Source organism: Cebus imitator, unplaced genomic scaffold, assembly GCF_001604975.1.
Source record: "Cebus imitator isolate Cc_AM_T3 unplaced genomic scaffold, Cebus_imitator-1.0 Scaffold102, whole genome shotgun sequence".
NCBI lineage: Eukaryota > Metazoa > Chordata > Mammalia > Primates > Cebidae > Cebus > Cebus imitator.
The window spans coordinates 541,426-564,549 of NW_016107417.1; the positions used below are offsets into that span (position 1 = coordinate 541,426).

Below are 23,124 nucleotides of genomic sequence, written 5' to 3' on the forward strand. Positions count from 1 at the left end.
TTCCTTATAGTTGACTCACCCAGTTCAGAGCATTACCAAAACATGTAATTTGAGCAGATTATAGAGCGGTACCTAGATATCAGTACAACAGGGCACAAAGATGGTTCTTACTGTTTACTAAAAGAAATATTTGTTGAGCTGTGTGTCAGTACTGTTCTAAACACAAGCAAGGAACAAGTCAGAATGAGTCCCTGCCTTCTGTAGTTTACATTCTGATCAGTCTGAGGGCACTGACCAGAGTAAGCATCATATGATTGGGGAGAGCCAAGATTGTCTTTAAAGAGTGGAGACCTCAGTTACTAAGTTACAGTCATGCATCGCTTAATGACAGGGATACTACACATTATGAGAAATGTGAGGTGAGGTGATTTTGTTATCGTACAGATATCATAGAGTGTACATCATAGAGTGTGTCAGGCACACATTCTAGAAACGTGAGGTGAGGTGATTTTGTCGTCATGCAGTTGTCATAGAGTGTACTTACACAAAGCTAGGTAGTACAGTACCTGGCCGTTGCTCCTAGGCTGCCAACCTGTACAGCATGTTACTGTACCGGCTACTGGAGGTCACACGTAACAAAATGTTATTTGTGTATCTAAACATATGTAAACATAAAAAAGAATACAGCAAAATACAGAATAAAAGATTTTAAAATGGTACACCTGTAAAGGGCACTTTTATGAATGGAGCTTGCAGGATTTGAAGTTGCTCCGGGTGAGTCAGTGAGTTGAGTGGTGGATAATTGCATAGACCGAGTACGTGTATACTACTGTAGACTTGAGGAACACTGTACTCTAAATTTATTTTAAAATGTTTCTTTCTTTAATGATTCACCTTAGCTCTCTGTAACTGTTTTAAAATTTTTTATTAAAAAAAAAACTTTTTGACTCTTACAGTAACAGCTTAAAATATAAACATGTATAGCCATACAAAAATGTATTCCGGCCACAGGAGGTGACTCACACCTGTAATCCCAGCCCTTTGGGAGGCCAAGGCAGGTGATGACTTGAGGTTGGAAATTTGAGACCAGCCTAGCCAACATAGTAAGACCCCATCTCTACTAAAAATACAAAAATAAGCCATGTGTGGTGGCTCATTCCTGTAATCCCAGCTACTCAGGAGGCTGAGGCAGGAGAATCACTTGAACCTGGGGAGGTGGAAATTGCAGTGAGCAGAGATTGCACCACTGCACTCCAGCCTGGACAACAGAGCAAGGCCCTGTCTCAAATATATATACTTTCTTAGCCAGGCACAGTGGCTCAAGGACTGCTTGAGCCCACGAGTTGAGACCAGCCTGGGCAATAGTGAGACCACATCTACCAAAAAAAAAGTTTTAAAATTAGCTGGATGTGATGGCTTCTGCCTGTAGCCCAGCTAATTGGGAAACTGAGTGGGAGGATCAGTTGAGCCCTGGAATTTGAGACTGCAGTGAGCCATAATCACACCACTGCATTCCAGCCTGGGCCATAGAATGAGACTGTCTCAAAAAACAGACAGAAGGACACAAAAATACATTTATTCTTTTCCTTTCTTTTTTGGAAGACAGGGTTGATCTGTTGCCCAGGCTGGAGTGCAGTATTGCAGTCAGGGCTTCACTGCAGGCTTGACCTCCCATCTCAGCCTCTCAAGTAGCTGAAACCACAGGCTCACACCTCTATGCCTGGCTAATCTTTTTATTTTCTGTAGAGACTCTTGCCATGTTACCCAGGCTGGTCTCAACTCCTGGGCTCAAGCAGTCCTCCTTCCACAGCCTCCCAAAGTGCTGGGATTACAGACATGAACCACCATGCCCAGCTGTATTCCAAGTATCTTTATTTTATAATTTTTTTTCTACTTTTAATTTTTTAACTTTCTTGTTAAAAACTGAGACACAGTCACACACATCAGCCTCAGCCCACACAGAGTCAGGATTATCCATGTCAGTGTCTTCTCCCTCTACATCTTGTCCCACTGGAACATCTTCAGGCGCAGTAACATGCATGGAACTGTCATCTCCTGTGATAACAGTGCCTTCCTCTGGAATATGTCTTGATTAATCTGCCTGGGGCTGCTTTATAGTTAACTTTAAAAAAAAAGTAGTAGACTCTAAAGTAACAATAAAAAGTATAATATAGTAAATACTAGGCAATATGAACTTTATGAAGTGTATGTCCAGCTCTGTAATAATCTTATGGAACCACCATTGTTTTTGTGGTCTGTCATTGACCAAAACATCATTATGCTGTGAATGACTGTCCATTTAATATTAAGTATCTTTCTCAAGGGTCTGTTAGCATGATCTTTCATGTATTTACCTCTCCATTTTGTTTTGTTTTTCCTATTTTTTTTCTGTTAGGAGAGAACATTGAAATTCTTCTCTGAGCTATTTGAAGAGAGTGACTAAATGCACCTGGGTCAGGCTGTCTGTGGGTATGAAGTGGTTGGGAGAATCCAAGAACATGGTGGTGAATGGCAGGAGAAATGGAGGCAAGTTGTCTAATGACCATCAGCAGATTCAATCAAAATTACTGCACGCGGGGAAGGACACCCTGAAGGCTGGCAAAAATGCAGTCGAGAGGAGGTCGAGCAGATGTATGTACACAGTTCAACCATCAATGTTCTGATTATGCTATGGGGCAGTAATTCTTTCCAATTTGTAATTTGTATTCTGTTTTCTTCAAAATAATTTTCTGCGTTTTCATTATTAACAGTATAGCTCTTCTACTCTCAAAGTTGTATCAATTTTTATTCTCATCAAACAGTATATAAAACTCATTTAATGCTTCATATGATTATTTTAATCATGCTTTTCTATTACTTTTATATTTTGTAGAATTTATACCTGAATGGTTAAGTCTTACTAAATTTTTAAATTTTTAATTGAACTTCTTACAGGTTAAGCTGTATTTTTTTAATAGATGTAAGTATAGGTATGTACTTTTTTGCTAATTTCCACAGATGTTTCATGGAATAATATGAATAATGAAGCCAACTCTAATTGACATAGTAGAATGGAGGATGGATAGAACTGACTGCCTTAGGGCAGTTTCGGAAATCATAGCAATTTATTCTGTTCATACAGGGTCAACAGTTGTTCATCCTGACAGTGAAACACTTTATACCTGTTGGTGGGAAAGAGGCTGCTTTTTGAGAGTTCAGGAAACTGTGGGTTTGGTATGTTTCGTAGTTCCTTTAAAAGTAGTAAAATAATTGAGAACAAGTGTATACATAACTAGGCAGCTTTGTGTCCAAATATATGTCATGTTAAAGAGGACAGCTTTTCAATTTCTTCTTTTTCTAACATCTAGACACTTTTGAATATCCTTAATTCAAATTGGCGTTGGCCTGCTTCCTTAGCCTGGGGTTTTCTCAAGTTTCAGATTGCAGCAGTTCTGATTGATTTCCTTCTTACCTTTTAGATGTTTATGTGACTCATTGGGCCCAGGCTACCCTTAACCTTTCCATTTCAGATCAGGTCACTGTTGCTATAGAAAACCAGACAGAATTCCTGCTTGGGACAAGAGTAGGAAGAGCCCAAACTGAATGAGTCATGGACACCACTCAGCCCTGAGGTTGCTGTCAGCATGCACCCTCACCTTGCCTCACTTCTCAGTTAGTGTGAACCTGAAGAATTGAGAAATGTAATGACCACCTCAGTGTGTATGCATTCTGGTCAGTAAACTAGGCGTATCTTAAGCTTTTTAGCAAATCACTGTTGACCTGCTTTTGTGTATCATAGCGCAAAACGGTTTTAATTAGTTGAATTGTTATAGATACATAAGAATTTAGAAAATGCAGCTGGGGCGGTAGTTGGCACCTGTACTCTGGGCACTTTGGGAGGCCGAGGCACATGCATCACTTGAGTCCAGGTGTTTGAGACCAGCCTGGGCAACATGGTGAAACCCCATGTCGACAGAAAATACTGTGTCTGCAAAAAAATTAGCCAGGCATGGTGGTGTATGCCTGTGGTCCCAGCTACTTGAGAAGCTAAGGTTGGAAAGATTACTTGATCCCAGGAGTTAGAGGTTGCAGTGAGCCAGGATCACACCACTGCACTCCAGCATGGGCAACAAAGTGAGACTCTGTCCTAAAAAAAAATAAAAGAGTTTAGAAAATGGCCATTAATGTTGGCTACACCTTACCAAGCGTAGATAAATATAGAGGGCTAGGTTGGGAAAACCCAGAGTGTGAGGATGACATAGCATTGCATTGAATGTTACTGGGCAAGAATGGTGCGGAAAGAGGCAGTAATGAAGAGTAATAGGACAGCACGGAGCAGTGCTCCCTCTCAGTTACAATGACGTGACTTTACTAGCAGCAGAGCCTTGAGATACAAGAAACAAAAACTGACAAAATTGAAGGGAAAAATCGACAATTCTGTAATAATTTGGGGACTTTGATATGCCACTTTTAATAATGGATAGAACAGCTTAACACTGAAAACCAGTTAGACCTAACCGGTATGTATAGAATCTCATCAGAATACACATTCATCTCAAGTGCAAGTGGAACATTTTCTAGGATAGAAATGACCATATAACAAGCCTCAATAAACTTAAAAGGATTGAAATCCTATAAGGTATGTTCTGTGACCACAGTGAAGGAAAATTAGAAATTAATAACAAGGAAATTTGGGAATTTCACAAATACGTAGAAATGAAACAACACACTTCTAAATAATCAGTGGGTCAAAGAAGAAATCTAAAAGGAAATCGGAAAACATTCTGAGATGAATGAAAAGAAAGATAAACATACCAAAATTTACAGGATACAGCCCAAAGCAGTGGTTTAGAGGGAAATTTATGCTTGTAAATGCTTGTGTGAAATAGAGAAGACTGGGCATGGTGGCTCACACCTGTAATCCCAGCAGTTTGTGAGGCCGAGGCAGGAGGATGGCTTGAACCCAGGAGTTTGAGACCAGCCTGGACAATATGACGAGACCCCATTTTTACAAAAAAATGCAAAAATTAAGCAGGTGTGCTGATGTATACCTGTGGTCCCAGCTGCTAGGGAGGCTGAGCCAGGATGATTCCTTGAGCCCAGGAGTTCACGGCTTCGGTGAGTGGTGATTATGCCACTGCACTGCAGACTTGGTGGCAGAGCAAGACCCTGTCATCAAAAAAAAAAAAAGTGAGTAGTATGTGAATTGTATTTCAATAAAGCTATTACACTGTTATACAAAATTTAACAACTTGATAGCTTTTCACATACCTACATGCAAATAATTTGATTGCAAAATCATATGTCTGCCCTTGGCAGGAACTTACATTTAAGTATTTGTTCTGTGAAAGAGAGGATGAAAAGGTTAAACTCTATGTTTCATTCTTCCCATTTTGGTTTTGAAAGCCTGAAATTGACATTGCTGTTGTCCTCCATAAACTGTGCTGACTTCATGGGAGGACTGTCAGTGGCGTATACATCAAACTTAATCAGCTCTGATGAAGCTTCATATAAACTTGGCCTTTGTTTCGTTCTTTACACTGCATTTCTTCCACAGTTAAACCCAATTATTTCAATTATATATTTCAGTCGATATTTTTAATCTATTCCTTAAAAATTGCTTCAAACAGATGTCAGTTGGAAATAGGTCTGTCATTCTCTGCTTCTTTTCCCATTTCTACTACCTAGCTCTGGAATTGTGGATAAGTTTCTTATTATCTGGGCCTCAGTTGCCTGCAAAGTGGGGATAATAATCCTTCACCTGCCCAAAAGCAGGAAGCTGAATTTAACTCCATGAGATTCCTTTTGATACTTGAGATCTGGAGTTCTGCCGCTTCTTGCAAAAACTATCTTGTGTTCCTGTTTTCTTTTCACCCCAGTCCTATCTGTAGTGGCCCTGTGTACTGTCTTGTTAAAATAGTGAACATCCTCCCATCCGGTTTCTCAGTGTTCCTTGGAGGAGAGTAGGAGGTGGGGGAGAGTCAAGCATTTGAACCAAATTCTCACAGCTACCCAGACCCCATTCTTGGGAAACTGCTGTTATTACCTGCTAACCAAAATGTTCTTAGTAATGAAGATCGTTTACTGCATTTGGTTTTCTGTCTTATGTAAAAGTTATTAAATTCTTAATTCCTAAAACTGATTGATTTTTCAGTTCTTTATTACCAGCTTGAATGGGCAGTGAAGCTAAAGATTTTAAGACAGATTTAAGTAGTTTTCAATTTGAGTAATTTTTTTTTATTTTGCTTTTCACAGGTAATGGTAACTCGGGATTTGAAGGACAGAGTCGTTATGTACCATCTTCTGGAATGTCCGCCAAGGAACTCTGTGAAAATGACGACCTAGCAACCAGTTTGGTTCTTGATCCCTATTTAGGTTTTCAAACACACAAAATGAATACTAGGTAATTTTAAGTCTTTATCCTGAATGGGACAGATGATACTGAATTCAAGAACGTAGATGTTTAATTTTACTTTTGCACAAAATTTAAAATGATGTTAAAGGAAAGGTCTTTGCAGTGGAAGGGTTTTCTGTATGTGAGCCAAGAGAAACGGAGAACAAGACTCCAGGAATCTTGTCAGTTCTAACTCTGTGTTCTTATTTTACCTCGGAACATTTCTATTAACATATAAAGCTGGAGGAGCATCCTCGTGTTCTATTTTAAAAGTTGATGATGTCAGGCACAGTGGCTCACGCCTGTAATCCCCACACTTTGAAAGACTGAGGTGAGTGGATCACTTGAAGTCAGGAGTTTGAGACCAGCCTGACCAACCTGTCTCTACTAAAAGTACAAAAAAAAAATTAGCCAGGTGTGATGGTGCGTGCCTGTAATCCCACCTACTTGGTCTCTGTCTCTTGACCTCATGATATGCCCTTCAGCCTCCCAAAGTTCTGGGATTACAGGCGGGAGCTACCACGCCTGGCCAATCCCGGCTACTTGGGAGACTGAAGCAGGAGAATCACATGAACCTGGGAGGCAGAGGTTGCAGTGAGCCAAGATCGTGCCGTTGCACTTCAGCCTGGGTAACTCATCTCAAAAAAAAAAAAAAAAAAGTTGGTGGCAGTTATCTTAGCAAAAAGAAAAATCTGACAAGCATCCTGTAAAGCCTTGACAATGTATGATTGTTTCCCACTTAAAGTAGGTTACATCCCTTTTTTTCATGATTTGATTATAGACTATTCTTTTACACATTATCTCTGTATAGATGGGAAATTTTGTCATGTGTAATCTTTAGGGTTCAACTAATCATTGTAAGTAAGAGTGAATAAAGACATGTTTATATTCAGTATGCAGGTAAGAAAATGGATGTGTAAGTGTTTGAGTACCAAATGCTATGTATAAAAAACATTATTACATCAGTCTTGAAATCTGCCATCTTTTAACAGCTGAGGTCTCTCTTTAATTCTCTTAAATATCATTTCACCCTGAAAAAAGACCACTAGATCATTTCACAAGTGTTTCTGCCACCAAACTGGAGGTCAGAGCTTTGCAACTTTGCTTTATCTCTTAACTTGTATGGCAAAGGGTTTTTGAGTCTGGTGGGAAAGCGTCATAGCAGGGATTTAGAAAATAGAGCTAGTTCTGGCCCATCACTTTCATCTCCATTACTCCTGGTCTGGGGTTATGTAGTTCCGATTTCAATGGCAACCCTGGGGGAACTTGATACCCAGGTAGATTGTCACTGATCAGTGGTTGGGGGAGGTAGGAATTGGTGAGTACAAGTAATTGGAAAAAAGTCTTGTGTCCTATTGCCCCCCTTTTAATTTTGTCTGTTGCTAGAATTAAGATACTCCATGTTTCATTTATCAGTTATATTCTTAAGTCTAAAAGAAGTAATTCAGGTAAAAACATGGTTTGTTTGTTTTTTTCAATAAAAATTTCTTTTTCTTTCTTTTTTTAGATGGAGCCCCACTCTGTCACCCATGCTAGAGTGCAGTGGCGTGATCTCAGCTCACTACAACCTCAGCCTTCTGGGTTCAAGTAATTCTGCCTCAGCCTCTTGAGTAACTGGGATTATAGGTGTACACCACCATGCCTAGCTAATTTTTGTATTTTTAGTGTAAATGAGGTTTCACCATGCTGACCAGGCTGGTCTTGAGCTCCTGACGTCAGGTGATCTCACTGCCTCGGCCTCCCAAAGTGCTGGGATTACAGGCGTGAACCACTGCAGCCAGCCATAAAATTTTCTGTCATATATCTTTACTCACTAAAATGAAGTGTGAAAATTGGAATGGAGTTGGGAGATTATTTAAACATTTTCCTGCTAAATGACTGCCATTGGATGCCCTGATTGGTTAAGACCCAGGCCAGGCGCCGTGGCTCATGCCTGTAATCCTAGCACTTTGGGAGGCTGAGATGGGTGGATCGCCTGAGGTCAGGAGTTTGAGACCTGTATTGTTGGTAGAGATGAAACCCTGTCTCTACTAAAAATACAAAAAATTAGCTGGGCGTGGTGGTGTGTACCTATAGTCCCAGCTACTCAGGAGGCTGAGGCAGGAGAATTCCTTGAACCTAGGAGGTGGAAGTTGTAGTGGGCCAAGATCACACCACTGCACTCCAGCCTCGGTGGCAGAGTGAACCTGCTACTCAAAAAAAAAAAAACAAAACTAATTTGCATTATTTTAAGTCCATTTTTCTTTTCTTTTTTTGCCCATTGAACTTGAGACTAGTGCTCATTGTCTTCCTAGAAGATGCTGGTAATATTTGTCACCCTGTAGCACCCCCAGCGTTTCTCTTCTTCTTCTTCTTCTTTTTTTTTTTTTTTTTGGCTGAGTTAAGAAATGTGAATGTGTGAATAAATCACTCTTTGATACAATAGTCTAGTAGCATTCAGCATGTCACCACAAAGGCCCATAATCTTGACTTCGAACCATCAAGAAAGTTATGTTGATTATACCTTATTACCAAGATATGGAAACATATAAAACATTTTAGAAAGTGTTACACCAAAATTACAACAAAAGTTTTAGTGGCTTATGACAGAACTTCATGTACTCTAAAATCCCTGTGCGGTATTCCAGAAGGCTGCCTGTTACTGGCATCTGCAATAGTAAATCCTCCAGTTTTCTGCTGCAGTGGCTCACGCCTGTCATCCCAGCACTTTGAGAGGCCAGAATGGGAGGATCACTGGAGCCCAGTTGCTCAAGACTGCAGTGAGCTGTATTCATGCCACTGCACTCCAGCCTGGGCCACAGAGAGAAAGCTTAAATCAAAACACAAAAAAAGGAAGTACTCCAATTTTCTATAAAAGTCCTCCTATACAACTGCTTCTCAAAATTAGTTTACATGAGTCACCTGGGAATTTAATTTATTGAAATGCAGGTTCTGATTCAGTAGCTTTGGGCTGGGGCCCGAGATGCTGCATTTCTAACAAGCTCCCGGACAACAGTTGGAATAGCTAGGTTCTAAACCATCTGGCCTCTGAGTTTCATTCTGATGTGGTAAGTGGACAAAAATACCTTAGTAGGAGTTTCCTAGGGCTCACGTAAAACCATTTAGTCATAAAATATAAACTTCAGGATTACCACACAAATATTTTTAGAACTCAAGACATCACTCTGAAGACTCCTGAATTAAAATGCATCCAGTACATAAGATTTTTCCTCATAGAAATTGAAGCATATAAAATTAAAGCTGGTTAAAGTTGCAGAAGAAAACTTTTTTTAAATGTTTTTTAGTGCAACATTTAATTATACAGTTTCTAAAATAACCTGTGGAGGCACATACGATCCTACTGCCCCAGTTAGTTAGAGCAGGCTGGGTTGTAGCAGTGCCAGCACTTCAGGCCAGTGTAGCAGTGCAGGTGACGTCCTGTCCTCTTCCCACCAGGTGCTCCCTTTACGTGTGTTGTTACACTCTTGTGTACACTGATATTTGGGAACAGAAATTTTATTAATGAACTTGTTAATCTTGGTGTAAGGTATACATTTTCATTTAACATTAGTGAATGTACTTGAAAATAAAACTATCCCTTCTGGCTCTTCATCTTTTGAGCAAGACTTTACCAGAATGTGACTTTACAAAATAAGGAGAACTGATAGTGGTTTATTAGGGTAGTAAATAGCCAATAAATACTTATTCAATTAATGGCCTATGGACTTCTCTGTCTTTGGAGTTTAAAAAAAGTGACCAGAAGATGTACTGCTCTTGGATTTTAATTTTCTAAGCTTTCTGCCTGTTTCTTGTATAGTGTGCTCTTTGTTATGTTTATGCATCTATAATTTGTCAATTTTTAGTTTCTTTTTATACTCTTTTGCCTGCCTTCTACTTCTTTCAGTCTACCAACAGGAAGAATGTTTAGAAACAGTAGATGTTTAATGATTTGAGAATTTCCAAAACTGGCTATATTTTGAGTGCATAGGGGTTTTGTTTGTTTGTTTGTTTTGAGACAGAGTCTTGCTCTGTCGCCCGGGCTGGAGTGCAGTGGTGCAGTCTTGGCTCGCTGCAACCTCCACCTCCTAGGTTCAAGCAATTCTTCTGCCTCAGCCTCCTGAATAGCTGGGACTGTGGGTGTGTGCCACCATGCCCGGCTAATTTTTGTATTTTTAGTAGAGACAGGGTTTCACCATGATGGTCAGGCTAGTCTCTTAACTCCTGACCTCATGATCCAACTGCCTCGGCCTCCCAAAGTGCTGGGATTACAGGTGTGAACCACCAGCCCTGGCCATAGGTTTTAATCTTAATATATCCCTATATTTACTAACAAACAAAAGTTGTAGCATGAATACTTAGAAATAGTATAAACAAAATGCTAATTTCAGTTTATTGGGAGAAATTTGGATTTGACTTTTGTAATTATGAAACCTAAATTTTTCTTTTTTTTTTTCTTTATTTTTTGGAGACAGAGTCTCGCTTTTTTGCCAGGTGTCAGGCTGGAGTGCAGTGGCACGATCTCGGCTCACTGCAATCTCCACCTCCCGGGTTCAAGCAATTCTCCTGCCTCAGCCTCCCGAGTAGCTGGGACTACAGGTGCACGCCGTCACACCCAGCTAATTTTTGTATTTTTAGTAGAAACGGGGTTTCACCATGTTGGCTAGGATGGTTTTGATCTCTTGACCTTGTGATCCACCTGCCTTGGCCTCATAAAGTGCTGGGATTACAGGCGTGAGCTACCGCGCCCGGCCTAAATTTTTCTTTTTAACGAGAAAAAAAAAAGTTGTTGGTTATAGCTCTGGTTTTTAAACGGAGTGGGAGCAGGATATTTTAACAAAGGGATCCATGCTTTCAGTAATGTCCCGTTTTTTAGGCTGCGTGACCCTGAGATTTCACAGTATCACGAGGTGTGAGGGAGACTCGGGCCAGCAGTAAGCTGAGCAGGAGACAGCATTTAAACATCAGGGGAGTCACCTCAAGGGCACTGAGTTTCTGTTTGGAACTTTTCTTGGTTTTTCTAATCAGAACGTCAGCCTGTACGGTCCTTACTCACATTTCTTCAGTAACCATCTAATTTTTATTTCACTTAAATATGTATTTGATTATTCATATCCACGATTGGATATGAATGTATAAATCACTTTAAATATCACTTTAAAATTAAGTACTTGACCAGAATACGTAAAGAATGTTTTCAAACCTTCTAACTTAATGGTAAGATGAATTCTGTGGGAAGCAAAGAATTTCAGCAGCATGGCTTTTATCCCGCTGAGCCTACCCGTGGCATCTTAAAGTTCTTAAATATCACAGAGTTTTAAAGATTTTTGCAACAATGAATATTATAAGTCTGTTTAGAAGTTACAAGTATAAATTATACAAATAGCTTTTTATTTTTGTTGTTTGTTTTTGCATTTATATAGCGCCTTTCCTTCGAGGAGCTCAAGGCATTTTTCAAAATCTGACAGTTTTTCTCACAACAACCCTGTGAGGTAGGTAGTGTGTGTTATAAACAATGAGATACTAACCTGTTCTAGCCTTTTAAAATGTTCTTCTATGCTAAGTAATTTGAAGTGTCAGCATAAATATGAGTTTCAGAACATTTTACAAACCTTTTAAAGTAGTTTGATATAGTTTTATTAAAAAAAAAAAAAACCACTTGTACTTCATAACAGGGTGATCTTAAGAGAAATCATTCATCAAAAGATCAGGAGTCACTCCATGTGATTAGCTGAGCACTGATTGCAGGACTCAGCCAGGTATGTTTTTGGTTCTCATTTATTTTCAGGTCAAGAAGGAATGAAGAGCTATTGTGTGACTCCTCGCTCAGCGTCTACAAACTGTCGATTTGCAGCTAAACTTTCTTCGGAGGGGGAAACGTGTTCACTATGTTGCCTCATGGTTTTATTTTATATCTTAAATATTTGAGCATTTTTCTCTCTTCCTCTCTCTTTCCCTGTCTCCCTTTTTTCTGTCCCCCTTCCTCTTCCCCACCCCTCCAGTCAGCTCTTGATTGTGCATGCTAATGAAGGGCACAGTAGCACAGCTAATACAGTCTACAGCTTTTCTTCACTGCACAGTGGGGAGACAGAAAAACCAAATAGCAAGAAAACCTGGGAAGTGAGTCTCTGGAAAGAGTGGGGAACAGGTGTGTGGGAGTGTGAATTCATATGTTTTTTTCCTGCCCCTTTAATCATAACCAATTGTAAATGACATTTTTACTTTTCTTATACCACCTGCTGATCAGAAGTGTAAGAAGAGAAAAATAGATATGTTTGGTTGATTTAAAGTAGCACATTTTCATTGAGGGAGGGAGGAGGGGGCATATTGATTTGGAAATGCCAAATACCTGTTTTTCTTGCCTCCTTTGCCACCCACCCCCCACCCAAATACTAAAATTTGAAATTCACGTTTGTGTTAATCCCCTCCACTGTATTGTCAGTATGCAAGCTAGAACTCTCTCTTGCTGGGCCCAGTGCTGATGCTCAATGGCAAACGCAAGTCAAATCCTCTTCTAACTGTGAAACAATGCAAGGAAGCCTCTCCTGAGCCAAGTCATAGAACAGGACTGAGAAAGGCCAGGGTAAATCCCAGGTCTTCTGTTCATTAGCCCTAAATCATAGGCAATCTATTTAGCCTTCTTGGGCCTTAATTTTCCTCATTTGTGGAACAAAAGGGCTGTTGTAAATTATATGGCCTTTAAGTGCCACAGTAGAAGGATAGTTTTATGCAGTTTGTTTGGGAGATTTAGAGTGATTGTAGTTGATGAGAGAATGTATTTTTCTTTTCAGTAATAGGAAAAAAAATCCTCCTAAGGTTCTCAGTGCCTTTGCACTGGCCCTAGGAGGTATAACAGTCTTAACTTTTATTTTCCACAGTATTTGTTATAATGGGATTTGATTTGGACTGTCAGCCAGCTGACTTGTATATACTTCTGTAGGATTATTTAAAACAACTGTCTCATCTCCTGCCTGTCTGCACCCATAACCATTTTCTTCCTCCTTTTCCTCACTGTCATTTCATGCCCGTAACAGCCAACTTTGACAGTAAGTTTTAGCACTTTTGGGACAGCAACTTACATTTTAAGTGAAATAGAGGTTCTTGCCATGGATAACAAGGGATTTTATTTATGCTTGAGGCAATAAAGTCGGGAAAACAGAAACAGAAGTCAACACAGGGAAGGTAGGAGGCAGAATACTAAGTCAAGACTTGACTATTTTGTGTTGGTTTTAGCATATAAATTGTTTAGCATTATGAATAAAAAGTAAACAAAACTAAGGATACCTGAAGGCATTTTTAGGTAGGAATGAACTTGTTTCAGAAAGCGTAGAACACACATAAAGCCTATTAAATATAGCCAAGGTTCATTCTAAGTCTGTAACCTTTTTTTGTATTACATTCTTATGAGCTTTAGGTAAATTTGTCCCAGACTTGCTTTATTATTTTGCAATAATGTTCCCATTGGTCACTTTCACATTGAATGTGTAAAGATAGCTTGGCTCTTTCTGTCATTTATAGCCTTGTCATTTAATGGCATGGATAATTTATTGCATTTGCTTAAAATGAACTCTTGCTTTCCTGATTGCCACATAAAACATGGGATATCTGTTCCTCACCATTTCATATTTCATATTGCTTGACGGGTCATGCCTTAGCTAAGAGCTGCTTTGTTGTCTTATCTGTCCTTCATATGCAAATAACTGTGTAGTGTTGGATTGCAGCAAGACTGGTTTAGAATGGATTTCTTAGAGATTGTATCTTGACAGAATCAATTGTGATGGCTACAGGTAGTTTAGTATGGGTGTTTGGATGCTTTCCCAATTCTGCAAATCTTTATTTTAATGGTGGTTCTCTGACACCATATGTTGACAGCCTAGTAAGACATTCTGAATTGTTTAAAGGGCTTGCATTCATCTGTCTATAAAGGCTTATATACCAATTGATTGAAAATAGAAAATAGGGCCCCATTCATTTCTTCAGTATTATTATCTCTAGGATGTGTTTGAACTCTCAGATGGTTCTGCTAATAGTTGTGAGAATTCAGGATTACTGAAACTAGTGTCTGCAGCTAGTAAGTTCCTGGTAGTATCAGTATGCATTAGTACACCTGAAGTCTTCCAGTGATCCTGTCCAGTAAACAGTGTTATACCTGTTCTGGACCTCATGTCTTCCCTCTTCCTGATTGTAGTACTTAACTTTCTTATTGCTAACTAGCTGACCCTGGTCAACGATTTGAATCTAGCCTTATTAAGATCTTTATACTTCCCCTCACTCTTCCTTCCTTTTGATTCTTCCCTACCTGTAATGTGCTTTTCCTAAACCTTTCCCATATACATTTTACACCCTAGTTATAACTTCCATACTTTTCGGTGCTGTAGCAATGTAGTTTTTAGCATATTAACATGTATTTGCACATCGATGGCTTAACTGTTTGAGGCATATATATGTCTTTTAGTCCCAATTAAATTTTTCATTTAAGAACAGTGGCCATGCCTTCTCTTGTATTTTTCACCATAGCACTTCATATCCCGCTGTGTACACAACACAGCACCTAATAAATAATCCTTGATGAAATACTGTGACTTGAAATCTTAATGAAATACTATGAATGAATGCATGATAGCCTCTCTAGGAAAAAAATCTCTGCCGAATGCTTCCATTGCTGGAGTTTGTGCTAGATCTTACCTCAATTTTAGTATATTCAGGTTTATGAAATGTACAATTTTAAATGTTAGAGTAGGACACATAAAGATTTTTTCCTCTTGAACCACTAATATTTTTTCTTAATGTATTTTATTTGAACGGCAATCTGTAATTTCTTTTTTCTGTTGAATATTTTGTTGTTGTTGTTTTTTAAATAAAAACTTTATTTGGGAGAATTAGCCGAATGAAATTGACATGAAAAGAAAATTTGAAATTAAGATGTGAGTAACTTTATAGTACACATGTTCTACTGAAAACACAGCTTTAGAATGAGGGATTCACAAATTTGTCTTGCTTGGACCATGATGTGTCATGTGTTAATATAGACCTAATGGTGTGATATTCTGAAGTCATTATGGCTGATTCTGTAATAGAAGGCTTTTAAATGCTACCCTAGCAGACCAGGTGCAGTGACTCACGCCTGTAATCCCAGCACTTTGGGAGGCTGAGGGGGGCAGATCACTTGAGGGCAGGAGGTCAAGACCAGCCTGGCCAATGTGGTCTCTACTGAAAATACAAAAAGTAGCTGGGCGTGGTGGCGCACACCTGTAATCCCAGCTACATGGGAGGCTGAGGCAGGAGAATCACTTGAACCTGGGAGGCAGAGGTTGCAGTGAGCCGAAATCACACCACTGCACTCCAGGCTTGGGCCACAGAGTGAGACTCTGTCTCAAAAAAAAACTCTACCCCATCAGTTTTCCTACATTACCAGTATAGCAGTTTCACCACGAGAGTTACACTTCTTGCACTCTTTTTGTCTCTGAATGCAGTTACCAAAGATGAATTTGACATGGGTGGTTAGAACATCAAGTTGTGTTTGAAAACCTGTTGGAATACTTAGTTTGAGATTTTTTCTAACTGTGTACATAAAGAATGTTTTTGTGTATGGCATGGTTTTGTTTGCATCATCATACTTCTGAAATTCATTGCTTGGTACTCTCTCAGCTTGATTTTGCATGTTTTAAGATTCTTGTCATTCTAACTCTCAGTTAGATGTGCTCTATTCTAGATCTTTGATTTTGTATCTCCCAAAGTTGACAGCTAGTATAAGTGTGAATCAGACAGCTTTTGAATCATCTGCTCACCTCACAGTTAATAACAGTGATGTAAAATTATTAAAACAACAGATTGAAAAAAGAGAAGTTACATATCCAGGTGATCAGTATTACTTGAATAGTAGTTATCAAGACTATTGACTGTTGATCTCTTCCGTTAGATCTTTGCTCTGATAACCATGGCTGTTTTTAGGGTATTAGCTCTTTCTCAAGATCTCGTAAGATGGATCAGTGGCCCAAGGATTGTGGCAGATAACCTATTGTTTTGATTTCTTTCAGATTTCGGCCTATTAAAGGAAGGCAAGAAGAATTAAAGGAGGTAATTGAACGTTTTAAGAAAGATGAACACTTAGAGAAAGCCTTCAAATGTTTGACTTCAGGCGAATGGGCACGGCACTATTTTCTCAACAAGAATAAAATGCAGGAGAAATTATTCAAAGAACATGTAAGTTTATTAAACTGATGCTGTTAACCTATTTGGATAAGAATGGTGAAATAGGGGCCGGGCGCGGTGGCTCACGCCTGTAATCCCAGTACTTTGGGAGGCCGAGGTGGGTGGATCACGAGGTCAAGAGATCGAGACCATCCTGGTCAACATGGTGAAACCCCATCTCTACTAAAAATACAAAAAATCAGCTGGGCATGGTGGCACATGCCTGTAATCCCAGCTACTCAGGAGGCTGAGGCAGGAGAATTGCCTGAACCCAGGAGGTGGAGGTTGCGGTGAGCCGAGATTGCGCCATTGCACTCCAGCCTGGGTAACAAGAGTGAAACTCCGTCTCAAAAAAAAAAAAAAAAGGAAAAAAAAAAAGAAAAAAAAGAATGGTGAAGTAGGCTGGTCCGAGTGCGATGGTGTTTACAACTAATAATCAGTTACAGATTTCCTTGTTCCTTCTCCATTCCCACTGCTTCACTTCACTAGCCTAAAAAAAAATAAAATAAAATGAAAAATTAAAAAGAATGGTGAAGTAAACTAAAACCCTAAATGTTAGTTAATACTGAAATTTTAAATTTTTCAAAAAACTAATCAATCTGAAGATCTTGTAACAGTCATTTGGATGACAGTCCAAAGAGAAAACTGGGCCAGGCTCAGTGGCTCATGCTTATAATCCCAGTACTTTGGGAGGCTAAGGCGGGAGTATTGCTTGAGACCAGGAGTTCGAGACCAGCCTGGCCAACATAGCAAGACTTTGTCTTTAAAAAAAATAAGAATTAAAAAAAAAATTAGCCAGGCGTGGTGGTGTATATCTTTGTCATTCCAGCTACTCAGGAGGCTGAGCCAGAAGGATTGCTTGTGTCCAGGAGTTAGAGGCTGCACTGAGCTAAGATCATGCCACTGCACTCCAGCCCTGGGAGACAGAGCAAGACCCTGTCTCTAAGACCAAAAAAGAGAGAAAACTTTGTCATATAGAAGTGAAATTCATTGTAAGCATTTAGAAAAACAAGCTACTAGGTAGTCATACAGAACGAGTACCCTTAACCCAAAAATTTGAAATGCTCCAAAATATGAAACTTTTTGAATACTGACATGACACTTAAAGGAAATGCCAATGGGAGGATTATCAGTTTTTTGGTTAGAGGTGTGTTCAGCTAGCTACTGTAATGCAAATATTGCAAAATCAGAAAAATTGTGAAATTTGAAACTCTTTAGTAACATTAGTTGTTACTTAATGATCTTACTTTTTTTGAGACAGAGTCTTGGCTCTGATGCCCAGGATGGAGTGCAGTGGCGCGATCTAGGCTCACTGCAACCTCTGCCTCCCGGGATCAAGCAATTCTCCTGCCTCAGCCTCCCAAATAGCTGGGATCATAGGTGCCCGCCACCGTGCCTGGCTAATTTTTGTATTTTTAGTAGAGACACCGTCTTGGCCAGGCTAGTCTCAAACCGTTGACCTTGTGATCCACCCACTCGGCCTCCCAAATTGCTGGGATTACAGGCATGAGCCACCACACCGGGCCTGAATAATCTTACTTTTCTTGTTTATTATATTGATTTTTTTAGAGGCAGAGTCTTTCTCTGTCACCCAGGCTGGAGTGCAGTGGCCTGATTATGGTTCACTGCAGCTTCCATCTCTTGGGCTCAAGTGATCCTTCCTCTCAGCCTCCCAAGTAGCTGTCACTACAGGTGCATGCCACCATGCTTGGCTAATGTTTTTTTTATAGAGACTGGGTCTTGCTTTGTTGTTGTTGTCCAGGCTAGATCTTAAATTTCATTCTCATCATTCCATGTGGTTTTCTTTTATAATTCTGAGAAAGTCTAGCAGGGTAAACTATTTAAAGTCATTATCAATTTTTTTTCCTGTTTTAGGTATTTATTTATTTGCGAATGTTTGCAACTGACAGTGGATTTGAAATATTGCCATGCAATAGATACTCATCAGAACAAAATGGAGCCAAAATAGTTGCAACAAAAGAGTGGTAACTATTCTACTAGTATAAACCCTTAATTTTATTTAAAGTTCTCTTTTAAATTATTGTTAAAGTGCTAAGATATTCATGGTAAGGAATGAAGCCAGAGTTTACGCTGAAGTAGCTGATGCAGTGCCATTGCCTTGGCCCATCAACTGGAGTCAGAATGGGGAAAGTAGAAGTCTCGAAACCAAATCCCGTCACTGGGCCAAATTGCTTTTTATTTTCCCTTAAGTCTGGATGCCTGCCCAGTGATGTGATTGCCGAAGGGTTGTGGATACCATTATTAGATAACCTGGCTTCCACAGTCTTTTACTGGCCTAGAAGAAAGGTTGGAGGTAAAGTGTTAATGATACTAGTTTTAAGGGTGGAAACCTCCCTAAAGCATTAGTTGCTTAAAAAAAATATGTGTGTGTGTGTGTGTGTGTGTATGTGTGTGTGTGTGTGTGTGTGTGTGTATGTATGCCAGCTTCAGTAAAAATAGTAGAGTTGGCAGAGGATGTTGGCTCATGCCTGTAATGCCAGCACTTTGGAGGGGCAAGGCAGGCGGATCCCTTGAGGTCAGGAGTTCGAGACCAGCCTGGCCAACATGGTGAAACCCCGTCTCTACTAAAAATACAAAAATTAGCTGGGCATGGTGGTGCACACCTGTAGTCCCAGCTACTTGGGTGGCTGAGGCAGGAGAATCACTTGAACCCAGGAGACAGAGGCTGCCGCCAAGATCACTCTACTGCACTCCAGCCTGGGCAATAGAGTAAGACTCTGTCTCAAAAAAGTCAGAGTTGAACCCAGCTAAGAGGGATCATAGTTTACAGGGGAAAGAGAATATACTACTGTATCATTCCTGTCATACCTGTTCCCTGTGTCATCTCCCAGGAAAAACATGTAGCTCCTCATGTACCCACCATCTTATACTTATGGCAAAAATTTTGGGGGTCAGGTATCTGAAAATCGAATAGGGAAAAGAACCTTATTGCCAGGCTTCTGGAGTGAGTGTGTGTGCATTAGTGTACTTTGTTTACCTCAGGCTATATTGAGCTTCTAGTTGGATTATGTGGCTCCCTGTGTTGCAGATGGGTATGTAGGTTTGAGAGCTAGGGTTCTAGAGCTGTACTGTCTAGTACAGTAGCCACCAGTCCTTGAGTCCTTGAAATGTGGCTAGTCTGTGTTGAGAAGTGCTATAAGTGTGCTCTGCACATCAGATTTCATATTAAATTTTATTCCCATTAGTAGTTCTTTTGTTTATTACCTACTGAAATTGTATTTTGGATATTGAATTAAAATACATTTTTAAAGTAATTTCACCTGTATTCACTTTACTTTCTCAATGTGGCTGCTAGAATATTTAAGATTGGGGCCGGGCACGGTGTGGCTCATGCCTGTAATCCCAGCACTTTGGGAGGCTGAGGTGAGCGGATCACGAGGTTAAGAGATTGAGATCATCCTGACCAACATAGTGAAACCCTGTTTTTACTAAAATACGAAAATTAGCTGGACATGGTGGTGTGCACCTATATAGTCCCAGCCACTTGGGAGGCTGAGGCAGGAGAATTGCTTGAACCCTGGAGGCAGAGGTTGCAGTGAGCCGAGGTTGCGCCACTGCACTCCAGCCTGGTGCCTGGTGACAGAGCAAGACTCTGTCTCAAAAAAAAAAAGAAAAGAAAAAGAAAATTTAAGATTGGAAACTTGGCTTGCATTACATTCCTAGTGGATGGTGTGCTCTAAAGAGTGGCACCACAATTCTGGATCCTCATAACCCTTACTGCCACTGGCTCCTGCCTGCTTCATCCAGCAGTCAGAAAGTTTAATTCAATGCCGCAAGTCTTTGAGTACTTTCTGCCTGCAAAACACCGCACTAGGGGGTTCAGAGACACAGGTAGCATAGTCCCTGTCCTAGTTGAGTTTCCATTCTCTTGCAGGGATCAGATAGGAACACAAGTAACCGTGGCACAAGGCTGTGGGGCTCCAAGAAAGAAGAGAGGGATAGCCAGGTAGGGATCCGAGTGAGCTAACTAAAGTGTAGACAGCTAGGGCTTTTCCGTCTCTGATACTTATTGGTCAGGATTATTATATTAAAAGAAGCCTTACTATTTTTAATTACTAGTAATTTTAACATCACATATTTTAAATAGGAAACGAAATGACAAAATAGAATTACTGGTGGGTTGTATTGCCGAACTTTCAGAAATTGAGGAGAACATGCTACTTAGACATGGAGAAAACGACTTCAGTGTCATGTATTCCACAAGGAAAAACTGTGCTCAACTCTGGCTGGGTCCTGCTGCGTTTATAAACCATGGTAAGCTGTATTTCCAAGGTGTTGACGCTAGTGTTGGGCATTCCTTCTGACTGCTAGAATGGCCTTGTCAACCTCAGTTAAACTTTTATCTTCCTTTAAAGGAGAATTTGAAATATAAATTTTCCCACAAACTTATTAAAATAAATAAGTATATTCCTTTAGTTAAACTTGAGACCTAAACTCCTATCAGAAGTTGTAAAGTTATACGGAAAGCTTATTTCAGATTTCTGTAATTGTTCGTGTTTCAGATCTTGTCAACAGTTAATTGACTTTATCTTTTGGACATTTTTCAGATTGCAGACCTAATTGTAAGGTAAGCATTAAAAAAAAATTCTTCAAGTATTTTGTTTTTGCCTCAGGTGTGAGTTTCTTACTGAGTTACTTTTATTTTAGTTTGTGTCAACTGGTCGAGATACAGCATGTGTGAAGGCTCTAAGAGATATTGAACCTGGAGAAGAAATTTCTTGTTATTATGGAGATGGGTTCTTTGGAGAAAATAATGAGTTCTGCGAGTGTTACACTTGCGAAAGGTAAAGTATTAAGTAAAATGTTCATCCTAAACATTTTTTTTAACCTGATAATGGGGATTGAACTCACATTATCTCTTCATTGTTTAAATACAGAGATAGTCTCTATGTTCTATGGCATAGCAGCCGGCGCAGTGTATATGAACAAAGTCAAATGCTGCACAACTATTTAGGGACACTGGAATGTCCCTAAATACATTTTAAATTTCCCCTTAAAATCTTATTACCAGCTAAGAGTGGGCCAGAATACAGATGTGCTTAAGGAAAGAATGGTTAGTAGCTCACACACATGCATACACTCAGTGGTAGAGTTGGGGGTTCCCCCTACCCAGAATGTCAAGTGGAGTTCACCATAGTCATCTTGTGATTACCAAGCTGTATCTTCTGGAATTTTGGTTTCACAGTTCTTAAAGATTTGTTCCCTGTTGTTAGTCACTCAGTAAGGAACTTCTTTTTGTGTCTCATCAAGAGTCCTGGAATCCTTAGAGGAAATCCCCCAAATCTGCCTTGGCAGGACCACCAGTTTATATTGTTCATTACAGTGACTTCTGTCTATGAGAGCACCGTGAAGGGAGCCTCACAGGTTTAGGCAGGCAGGGGCTGCAGGAAGACTCCCCTCAAAGGCAGTACAGACCACCAGGCCAGAGAGAAGGAAACCTGGAGTCCATTTCGCATACCTTGCACTGTGCCAGGCACTGCTCACCCCAACTTGTTTAATTCTCACAGGTATTCGTGAGAGAGCTAGGAGGTACCCACATTGCAAGTACCAGAACATAAGTATCAGACCCCAGTCAGCCTAACTTCAGAGTCCTCGTTCTTTCCACTTCATATTGCTTTTCCAGATACAATCAAAGTTATTAGTGTCACTTCTTCCACTTTAAAGCACCTGCAAATAGCAGCCTAAGGGTTGCAATGGGCAGATTCCCCAGTCACCATTTTCCTCCTTTCTGGATAGCCAGGGATTTCCATTTATGTGGTGAGAGTGGACAGGGTCATAGAGTCACAGTGCTACTGTAGCCATCTCTCTCCCAGTGTTGAATGGGCTTCTTGCCATAAAGGGGTGGCAGAAAGCCACTTCCTAGTGCTGCTGAATTTTTGCCAGGGGAGAGGGACATAAAATTTATCTTTTTCTACATAAAAATGTTTCACATGAGACCGGGTGCAGTGGCTCACACCTGTAATCCCAACACTTTGGGAGGCTGAGGCAGGTGGATCACGAGGTCAGGAGTTCAAGACCAGGTTGACCAATATGGTGGTGCACGCCTGTAATCCCAGCTACTCAGGAGGATGAGGCAAGAGAATCGCTCGAAACCGAGAGGCGGAAGTTGCAGTGAGCCGAGATCGCGCTGGGCAATACAGTGAGGCTCCATCTCAAAAAAAAAAAAAAACTGTTACACGTGTTGGTTAGATCTTTGACCAGTCCACAGAATACCCTTTAATCTATAAAGCAGTTAGTTAACTTATAGTTCAGTAATGCTTCAAAATCATTTTGTAGAGGAAATATAGTATAACAGTTAAGTACCTGTCATCTGAAATCAGACTGCCTGGGTTTGAATCTTGAAACTATTTCATTAACTATGTGATGATGTAGGGTAGAGTAAGTCACTTAGTTGCTTTGTGCCTTAATTTCCCCATCTGTAAAATAGGGATAACATCAGAACCTATTTTGTAGGGTTGACGTGAAGATTAAATTTGTTATTTCCTGTAAAGCATGTAGAATAGAACACAGTTAATACACAAATGTTAACTATAATTATTGGTCTCTGGGTTTTTTGTTTGTTTGTTTTTTGGTTTTTTTTTTTTTTTTTTTTTTTTTTTTTTTTTTTTTTTTTTTTTGAGATA

The 23,124-nt window shown here is 39.9% G+C and overlaps 1 protein-coding gene across 7 annotated transcripts in view; it reads left to right on the top strand.

The window, feature by feature from the left end:
* Nucleotides 1–23,124, top strand: part of KMT5B (lysine methyltransferase 5B) — a 59,106-nt gene that overhangs the window by 19,669 nt on the left and 16,313 nt on the right. For 3 of the 7 annotated variants that reach the window (XM_017536946.2, XM_037741521.1, XM_017536947.2), the window contains exons 2-9: nt 2,336–2,571; nt 6,175–6,322; nt 11,713–11,781; nt 16,327–16,492; nt 18,356–18,465; nt 20,589–20,755; nt 21,049–21,068; nt 21,149–21,285. In XM_017536946.2, the coding sequence (XP_017392435.1) occupies nt 2,412–2,571; nt 6,175–6,322; nt 11,713–11,781; nt 16,327–16,492; nt 18,356–18,465; nt 20,589–20,755; nt 21,049–21,068; nt 21,149–21,285 (977 nt within the window). In that variant the 5' untranslated portion in view covers nt 2,336–2,411. Of the gene's footprint in view, nt 1–2,335; nt 2,572–2,856; nt 3,652–6,174; nt 6,323–11,712; nt 11,782–11,845; nt 12,438–16,326; nt 16,493–18,355; nt 18,466–20,588; nt 20,756–21,048; nt 21,069–21,148; nt 21,286–23,124 lie in introns of those variants that run through there. The other 4 variants (XM_017536949.2, XM_017536950.2, XM_017536951.2 and 1 more) reach the window with 3 other exon arrangements.